Source organism: Triticum urartu, chromosome 7 (assembly GCF_003073215.2).
Source record: "Triticum urartu cultivar G1812 chromosome 7, Tu2.1, whole genome shotgun sequence".
Lineage (NCBI taxonomy): Eukaryota > Viridiplantae > Streptophyta > Magnoliopsida > Poales > Poaceae > Triticum > Triticum urartu.
The window spans coordinates 409,619,512-409,629,410 of NC_053028.1; the positions used below are offsets into that span (position 1 = coordinate 409,619,512).

Genomic DNA, 9,899 nt, shown 5'->3' on the forward strand with positions numbered 1-9,899 from the left:
GTACGAGCTTATCCTGAATTCAGCAATATATGCCTTTAAATGTAATCGTGGTCTCGTCATGGATATAATTGGGAAATCCGGAAATGCAGCTGTGCTTACCATGAGCAGATATACCTAAATCAAGCAGGAGCGATTGTCCATTGACATGGCCGCCGGGGAAACACTTGCTAACCTGTTTTTCACGCACTTCCTTTGTGTAGTCAATTTGTGATTCTAGAGATGTTGCTGGACATGTTGGAACAAATTTTATTTGAAGTAACAAGGCATAGATGGTCAAGTTTATTCTACAAAATTGCTAAAGTTAAATAAGGTTTCCAAGCAATATCGGAAGAAAGCAAGAAGAAAAGAGGACAAGTATTTTTTATTTATGACAATGCACGGGATTAAGTTAGTCACAAGAATATGTATATTTCCGTTGCAATTAGTTAGGACAATGAAAAAACAGCAATTGCCGGATCTTAAAAAAAACTCAAACTTGGGGGCGCACATAGAGAAATGATCCATGGACTCATCCGAGGGCAAAGTCGTCACATCATGAACTAACCCCAAACGGCGAGCTAATTTATGCGACTTGCGATCCTGTAAATATACGCTCTCACTCCCCCACTTCCCCCGATCCCAGCTCCACCCATGGCGCTCTCCATTTCCGCACCCACCTCGTCTCCCTTCCTCCCCGCCCCCCGCCAGGTACACTCTCTCGCTCGCGTTCTTCATCCTCCGTCCGACGAGCTCCCATTTGCTCGATTTGGCCGCTTGCACGGTCTGACCCGTTCTTGATCGCCGCTCCAGGCCGGCAGGTGGAGCTCGTCACCAAGCTCGGCTAAGCCCGCGGTTTTTAGCCTCCGGAGGCCGGTTGTGGCGGCACGGGCCGCCGCCGGCAACGCGCCCTCTTCCCCCGCAGGCGGTACAGGGTTTCTCTTGGTTTCCTTCCTGCCCCCCGGCCTGTTATGATGTGCGGTGTTCTTGAATCTTGATCCGCGCTACCTGCTTGTGGGTTGCTTGCAGCGGTCGTAACTGAGCTCGACGTGGTCTCCAGCTTCAGCGAGATCGTGCCGGACACAGTCGTGTTCGATGATTTTGAGAAGTAAGCTCCGCTCTTTGCTCCTGTACTTCCGCTGAATGAATCTGGTTGGGGCGATGGTCAGTGATACATCATACTGCTGGTCAATTGCAGGTTTGCACCAACGGCGGCCACCGTGAGCTCTTCACTGTTGCTTGGGATCGCAGGGCTACCGGATACCAAGTTCAAGGTGAGAAATTATTACTGGCATGTTTAACCGGCAGATGGTGAACACTTAACAGAGGAAGGGTCACATGACTAGTGCTCGGGCTGCGTGTTTTTTGTAGAGTGCCATAGATACCGCATTGGTAGATGGTGAATGTAACACAATGGAGAATCCTGGGGACCGGATGTCCTGTTACCTTACCAAGGTGCACTTTGCATTTCGGTTTCAGTATCACCTGTTCTGTTCATCTGACGAGTTGATTTGATACGAAATTTGGCAGGCCCTGGGGAATGTTGGAGCTGAGCTGGCTCATCAAGTTCCTGGAAGAGTGTCCACGGAAATAGATGCTCGATTGGCTTACGATACCCAAGGAATCGTCCAGAGGGTATGAGCTTCTTTCTTCTTTTGTTGTTCTCGTGTTGTGTAACTGAATTGTGTACCCAAAGTACCCACATTGTGATTTGCATAGATGGTTATGAACTTAAGTATTTTTACTAGCATGCCGTGAACGTGAAGTATTTACCAAGACCATCATTTATTTGAATCTACTTTCAGTTTAATTAGTCCAATATTTTGTGTGTTCTCAATGATGACAAGTTATTTTGATGTGGGCAAAACATCAATTTGTAGACCATAGTAGCTTATTTTCATCACATTGATGATGCTTAAGTATGCATGAGTAAGTAATCAGTTAGTTTAGTAATCAAAACTAAAGTATATTTGAAAATTTCCATGAAAAAAGGATTTGTTTACTTCTAATGGGCTAAACTGAATATTGAGCAAAATAACCATTAACATTAACATAAGTTTGATATATTACATACCGTACACAGAATTAGGATATCTATGTTTCCCCCCACTAGCTTGACATTAATTGATAGAACAATTTTTTTTTTGACAAAAATGCTGGATCGGCTTTTCATTCATTAGGGGGAGAGAGTACAGGGTGTGTAGTACACGGTTACAAGAGGATTTTAGTTGCATATGGCTCATGCAGGCAACGGCAACCACAGCTCCATAACTGGGTCTTTGTATGAGTTGATCGATTCTGATCCTCTTTGCGGCTGTCCAATTAGCCAGCTCATATTTTAAGCAGTAGAATGTGGTAGTTGTTGTTGATGCCTTATTTATGAAGACGTGCTCGTTGCGTTCCTTCCAAACGTGCTACCACACAAGCTGCACCAGTAAGCTCCATGCACGCGATGGTGTGGGCACCATCTTCCCACGACTGAAGAAGTGAGCTTGTAGATTAGGCAGGAGCCAGCGTCGTCGGGAGATGGCACAGCTGCAAGGCCCGGCGCCATAGCGCAGCAGTGAAGAGGTAGGTGCCAGCAGATGCACAGCATCCTCTGAAGTATTCCAGCAGAGCGAGCAAATCGGGTCATGGTTCCATCCTCGTTTGGCCAAATCTTTACTATTAGCTCTGGAGTGAATATTTTCTCTCTCCAAATTGATAACAGATTTGGCAATCATTTCGTTTTTCTTTTTTGATTGCTCTGAGTTCTTTTCATCACTGTCATATTCAATTTGTCATGAACTTATTGAATATCTTCTGCTTCACTTCCAATATTCCCACAAATCGTACCTTAGTCATGATGGTACTATTTAACTGCAAGTATCCGTTTGATGTCTGTAATATCTTTTCCTAATGTTAAGGCTGAGAGCATGTGTAGTTACTTATTATCAAGTTTTGGCATATACTTTTTACTCATAGCCTTGTCTGGCTGATGCTTCAGAGTGAAGCATGTGTGCTGTTGGCTGATATCATTTGAAGAAACAAAAAGAACTTATGTTTGATGAAAACTATTTGATATTTCTATGTTCAGGTGCATGAACTGTTGCAGATATACAATGAACATGATATCCCATCAGAACGTCTGTTATTCAAAATTCCTGCTACATGGCAAGTAAGTTTGCACTGCATCAATCTCTTAAGTGTGGTCTTGTTCATACCTGCTGACCATGCATTTTTGTCGTCAACTTGTTTACAATCATCAGGGTATAGAAGCGTCAAGATTACTTGAATCTGAAGGAACTCAAACACATCTAACATTCGTTTACAGGTACGTACGTGCACTTTGCTTAATTTGGTCCCAACCATATTTCTTGTAGCTGGGAGTTGTATGAATGTTTTTCCCTCTCTTCTTTAATGTTACAATGCTTTGGTGCCTGAAACTTCTTTCTTGTCGCAATTTGGAACCACAGAACTGTCTTTAAATTACTTAGCGTGGGACTTGTAGAAAGCTGAAGAGGGCTAAATGGCCACAGTATCCCATTTTTTGCCTGTCGGCAACATAAATACCTATTGCTCTTTGGTGTTAGCACAAGGAGAGGTTGTCAGTCCAATCTGTCTTGTAACTTACAAGTGAAGTACTCATCTCACATGATGAGTAATTGTGGGATTGTCCTCGAAGGTCCTCAAAGTGCAATAAGTGTGTACATATGTGGCACCTCTAAAATGGTTCGAGGACTTACGTGACACCTCTAAAATAGTTCGAGGACCTCTAAAATGGAGCGTTTGGTTACTGGATCTGTCCGGTGGGAGATGGTAGCGCGGGATATCTTCAACCGGTTTGGATGGCGGTCATGTAATAGGATAAGCAATTAGTTTACCTATCTTTGTTATGCCAGCCGGTTGTGGCTTTTGGGCCTTTTGTTTCTTGGCGTTGTGGCTCTTTGTGAGCTTGCCGTTATTTTGTTTTCAGACTTTAAGACCTTGTTGAACTTCTTTATTTATATATAAATGTGACCGTATGCATCGTTCTGATGCAGAGGCCGGGGAGTCCCCCCTTTTCGAAAAAAACCCTGTATGCCACGCATATTGCACTTCGGGGACCTGGATGACACTTTTCATAGTTCGAGGACCTATGTGACACCTCTGAAATAGTTTGAGGACCTACAATGCACTTCACTCAAAGATTTTCATATCTTTGTGAGGGTTAGCACCCCTTTGTATGGGAGGCTCCACAAGACAACTCAACAGGCCTTACTAGTTATTGAGACGAACATGTTTACTACGAAAAGACATGCACTATTGTAGGTGCACTTACATAGACTTTCAATTTATGTAAGATGGTAAGGCAATTTTGGAAAGATATTTTTTCTCTGTAGAATTTGTAGCTTTGACCCGATAGTTAATAACTGAAGCCTTGTGTGTGTCTTCTTCTTAAGTTTTGCACAAGCAGCAGCTGCAGCGCAAGCTGGTGCATCAGTCGTACAAATATTTGTGGGGCGTATTCGGGTAAATTTACCATGTTCTGTTTTCATTACCTCGTGCTAAAATGTAGATGTTATGCTGACCAATGAAGATAAACTATACAGGATTGGGCAAAGAATCACTCTGGTGACCCAGAGATTGATGAAGCTTTAAAGAAGGGAGAAGATGCTGGGCTTGCCTTGGTTAGCATCAGTTACCATTTCATTTTTGTGTTTATCAGCATAAGCTAATATCTGGAAACAGGGCTTCTTTACTCTGCAGTTCTGCAATTTTTAATGTTCCTGGCGTCGCTTTCCCCAGTACTCTTCTTTAGCTGTGTTTTGTGCTAAAAAGTGAAAATTTCAAAAGTTTTGCGGTCACTACCAGCAAGTAATAGCACTGACTATTATTTTAAAATTCCATTTGATTCGCATCATCTCTTGAAAGCCAAACTACGATCATGTGCTCAGTAGCAGCACGCCTCATTCAAGATGACATTAGCCTCCTTGTAGAGGGGTCTGGCCCATGAACAGGGCTCCCTGTACAGGGAAAATGTGCTGACCATTTCCAGTCCTTTCTGTTGTTGTTGTGTTCTCTGTCCTGGGTACTTTGCCCATTTTGTACTGTTTCCTTTTACTTGATGCAAAATTCTCATCATTTTTTTTTCGAGAAAATGCAAAGGGCTTTTGCATTTCATTGCATTGAAAAGATGGAGTTTTGATACAATCCTCCTAGGAGGTTAGATACAAGTTAGTGCACGTCCCAGGTGGGCGGCAGAATGACGCGTAGGCCGTGGGCGCCCGCTCTTGCCCACTGCTTGGCTTCCTCTTTGATCTTCGAGACCAGGACCTGAACCAGGGGCTGGGCGCCCTCAAAGATGCATTCGTTGCGCTGTTTCCAGATCATCCATGGTGTCAACAGAGCAATGGAGGCTAGACCCTTACGCATCAGTGTTGGCGTGTTTTGCCTTGCCTGCAGCCACCAGTCCATCAATGAATCTTCGTGGCTTGGCCCTGCAGTGGTCATCCGTAGCCAGGACAGGATTTCGTGCCAAGTCTGCCTGGCGAAGGGGCACTCCAAGAGGAGGTGGCGCATCGTCTCGGGAGCCTGGTCGCAGAGTGGGCATCTTGGCTGATGCTGGAGACCGCGTTGAGCCAAGCGGTCGGCCGTCCAGCACCGGTCTTGGCTGGCCAACCAGTGAAAAAACTTCACTCTTGGCGGCGCCCAATTCTTCCATATGAGCTTCCACGAGAAGCAAGTCATGGATCCCTGGAAGGTGGCAAGATAGCATGAGCTAGCAGAGTATATACCGGAGGCCGTCCATCTCCAAACTAGCTGATCAGGGGTGTTCGAGAGCGTGATATGCTCGATCGCCAGCCAGACTTGAAGGTACTGGCCAATCTCGTGTATGCCCAAGGTCCCATGAATGTCCCTGGCCCAGCTATGGCCTTGCAGTCCTTCAGCGACGGTCCGGATTTTGCGCCGGTGTTTGGGTATGCACTTGTAAAGTGCCGGGGCGATCTCGCAAATGGATTGCCCATTTATCCAGCGGTCTTCCCAGAAATATGCCGTTGTTCCATTTCCGAGGGTCATCCTGGTGGACGCGAAGAAGAGTGCTCGCTCCTCGGCAGAGAATTGTAGGTCCAGGCCATTCCAGGCGCGCTCATGGTCAGTGCGCGAGAACCATAGCCATCGTAGCCGTAGAGCAAGGCCAGCGCGCTCCAGGTCCTGGACACCCAGGCCTCCGTACGATATGGGGCGGCAAACGCGGCGCCAGTTGACATGGCAGTGGCCTCCATTGGCGGCAGCGCGGCTGGCCCACAAGAAGCCGCGCTCAATCTTCTCAATTTGACGAAGCGTCTTCTTAGGCGGCGCATAGGCGAGTAGTTGATGCACGGGGATGGCGCTCAGCACAGACTTCACCAGCGCAAGCCGCCCAGGCTTGTTCATCAGGTTGGCCTTCCAAGAGGGGAGCTGGCCGGCAATCCCATCAACTAGGGGCTGCAGTTGGGCAGCAGTTGGTCGGCCTACCGTGAGGGGATCCCGAGGTAGGTGATCAGCAAGTTGACGATGGGGCAGCCTAGGTGCGCAAGTGCTGCTGTCGCCTCGTCCGTGTCACAGTGCAGCAGCGAGGCAGAGCTCTGGGCATCAATTTCTTTTAGCACATCATATGCTGGTTTGCCATGCTATATCGTAAATAGCGTTAATGACAGTTGCAAGGGAACTAGGGTTGAATGGCAGTACACTTATACTGTTTTTTGGTGAGAATAGATTAATCGAACAATTAATGAAAATAATAAGGAAAGTTTGAATGAACAAGAGTAGGGTTATTCAGGAGCTCGTGTCTCCCCAATTAAGATGCTGAAGATAACATGGCGTCGAGTCGAGTTTTCCATATTTGCAGTGGATTACATAATATGCTGTGCTACTTACTTGGCTAGGAGTTGGACTTTATATATGATTCTGATCTGGATTTCAGGTGAAGAAAGCGTATGTGTACATTCACAAGAATGGGTACAAGACAAAGTTGATGGCCGCTGCCGTGCGCAACAAGCAAGACGTGTTTAGCCTTCTGGGGTAAATACTTGCCCTTTTTCCCCTTAATATAGACTGGATCTGAATTGGTAGGTACTGTACTAATTAATGTTTTTGAATATTTAGGATCGACTACATCATCGCGCCCCTGAAGATACTGCAGTCCTTGGATGAATCTGTGACCGATTCCGATGAAAAGTACGGTTATGTCCAGAGGCTGACTCCTTCGCTTGACAAGATGTACAACTTCAGCCAAGAGGAGGTTCGTTTGGCTTATTCATATCATGTGTGAACAAAAGTATAGTTTTGACGTGGTATTTGTGCTAAGTGGGTAGTTGTGATGAACGCAGCTTGTGAAATGGGACCAGCTGAGCCTGGCGGCGGCGATGGGGCCAGCGGCGGAGGAGCTGCTTGCTTCTGGGCTGGAAGGGTACGCGAACCAGGCGCGGCGCGTGGAGGAGCTCTTCGTCAAGATCTGGCCACCCCCCAATGTTTGAACTTCAATTTGAAGCCGTTTCTTCTTTCTTGGTATTTTCGTTCCAACAAAGGGTGTTTTGTTTGTTCCTGTCAACATGTTTACTTTTGTCCTTGGAATGTCTGCCGGACTTGAAATCTGAATCGTTTGTGGAAATATGAAGGCATTTTGTGGCGACAGTTTCTTTTATGCTCCGGGTGGTTCAAACATCATCGTTTCATGAAAATGTGTGAGAATCTCACATTTGAGATGGTCACAGTGATGAGTGACTCTGTCACGAGTTAGCTATGTACGTGAAGCGATGAAGGTGAAAAGGAGAAAAGATGAACCCCAAAGACAGAGAGAGGCCCAGTTAGCAAGCAAACCCCCAAGAGCAAAGGGAAGCAGCCCATGACCGAGGGCCCAGACGTAACAGCTAAATAGGCGAGACTGCGAGAGCGGCGTGGGCATGAGGGCATCGAAGAATGCGAGACACTGTCTCCGCCTACCTTCCCCTTTGAACTTGCAGTGCGAGTCTTCTCTCCCAGCGTGACGCTGTGGAAATTGTATCAGACCCACTACTATTGTGTGAGTAATAAAGTACTAGTACATCCATTTTTAGCGGAGCGTTAAAACTTTCTATTTATGCAGTAAAAAAACATCAGAAATAATAAAAATTACATTCAGATTCATAGACCACCTAGCGACAACTACAAACACTGAAACGGGCCGATGGTATAATTTATCATAGTAGGCGGTCAGGAAGTAAGGCCCCGTAGGACCAACGCACCAGCGGACTGTTCTTTTTCCCCAGCGGAGGCTAGGGTTTACAATTCACCTACAAGCACCACCAGCTAACCTGTGGATTCATCTTCCTTCTGCCTGCCACTCTGGCGGCCGATGGCGGGGAGGAGAGTCCCAATGCCTCTGCTTTGGCTAGTAGTTTAGGTTAGGATTTTTTTAGTCCTCGCAAGGCGGCGTTTGGGCGGATCAAGGCGCAACTTTGTCGAGTTGGTTTCCGGGCTTCGATCCTCTTCAAGTTCATCATTTGAACGGAATCGACAAAGCTCCAACGTAGATTCCTGCCGTCTCCTCGGCACGGTGAGGTTAGAGTTCTCGTCATGCGTGTGCGGCGGCGAGTTATGGTGTTAGGCACTTCATAACGGTTCAAGGGTTCAAGGACGAGATTGCAGGTCTAGGGCTCTCGTTCTTAAAGGCACACGCATGAAGACTTCCCGACTATCATCAATAAGGTCAAACCGGCTCTGGTATGAGAGCAGTGACAACGGCACGTCATCGGCTCATTAGCGGTAGTATTTGTAGTTTGATGGTCTAAGTATCTCGATGTAATTTTTATTATGTTTAAGATGCTTTGCATTTATAATGAATTTTATAAGAGATCTCGATGCTTTTTTTGTAAAAATAGAAGCTATAGTGTTTATTTTCAGTGCAAGTGACGATCCGTTGAGAAGAAAGCTAATTTTGTCCTTTGAGGACTCTAGACGCAAGGATCTCACATATTTCAAATTCCAATCTTACCTTTCTTTATCTTTTTGACAGATAATATACTCCCTCTGTCCCGAATTATTTATAGCAGAAATGAATAAAAATAGATGTATCTAAAACTAAAATATATCTAGATACATTCATTTCCGCGACAAGTAATATCGGACGGAGGAAGTATTTATTATGTCACGTGTATTGAAATGGTATAATTCATGATGACGACGATGACAATCCTGAAATGGCTCCGAGTATATGAATCAACGGATTTATGTGGATGCTTACCGATCGGCAGGGAGAAGAATGAGGCACAATATTTGCGTGGCCTAGCCTGTTGGATATTTTTGTGGCTTCAACATTTACTCAACATGGTTATTATTTATTTAACTCAATCTGGAATTATTCATATTATTAATGTTTGTGACGGGGAATAATTGATGCGGAATTTAACTCGAGGAAGTAATACTCGAGGTGCCGAGAATGTGATGGAATACAATAGAGGAATTAATAGGGATCGACTCTACTGGAATTTATATGTACGTATGTATTTTTCCCGGGACATCACATGGTGGAAAAGCTGGGTTTGTTTTGTAGGACCGGCTCTGCAGGCTGTTGACCCACATGATTAAGATTGAAAATTGATCTCACATATACAATCTAATCATGGCACATGACTCACACATGTGTGCTAGGGACTAGTATATTTAGACTCAGAAAACTGGCATGTTTGATCGTGGTTGGTAACATTGCCCAGAAGTCATACGGATCTTTCCGGAAACAAGTGGAATAATGAAAAGCCTGGAAGTGGAGTCTATAAATAGGTCCCTACCCTCTAGCCTCAAACGCATTGTGAGCGGCACCACGGAAAAGGCAAAGGAATTAAAGGATAGACCGTGTAGTCCACAATTTCCAACATTGATATCAGAGACAGGTTCGATCACGGTCGCCCGTAACCAGGGCCGGCCCATAGGCCGGGGCAACGGGG

The 9,899-nt window shown here is 45.5% G+C and overlaps 1 protein-coding gene across 1 annotated transcript; it reads left to right on the forward strand.

Annotated features, from left to right (window-relative positions):
* The first annotated feature begins 527 nt into the window (after positions 1-527).
* Positions 528-7,621, forward strand: LOC125520206 (transaldolase). The gene is made up of 13 exons (XM_048685053.1): positions 528-687; positions 790-904; positions 1,006-1,084; positions 1,175-1,250; positions 1,348-1,431; positions 1,507-1,611; positions 3,053-3,133; positions 3,225-3,289; positions 4,398-4,467; positions 4,548-4,625; positions 6,902-6,999; positions 7,084-7,219; positions 7,308-7,621. The coding sequence occupies exons 1-13, from the start codon at positions 631-633 to the stop codon at positions 7,452-7,454; spliced, it is 1,191 nt and encodes a 396-aa protein (XP_048541010.1). The 5' UTR covers positions 528-630; the 3' UTR covers positions 7,455-7,621.
* Positions 7,622-9,899: the final 2,278 nt, after the last annotated feature.

What these genes read in the sequence shown, in the direction of transcription:
- LOC125520206 (XM_048685053.1), top strand. Translation starts at nt 631, where the DNA reads ATGGCGCTCTCCATTTCCGCACCCACCTCGTCTCCCTTCCTCCCCGCC. An exon ending in AAGATGCTGGGCTTGCCTTG is followed by an intron (nt 4,626 to 6,901) that starts GTTAGCATCAGT and finishes TCTGGATTTCAG; the next exon opens with GTGAAGAAAGCGTATGTGTA. An exon ending in ACAACTTCAGCCAAGAGGAG is followed by an intron (nt 7,220 to 7,307) that starts GTTCGTTTGGCT and finishes TGATGAACGCAG; the next exon opens with CTTGTGAAATGGGACCAGCT.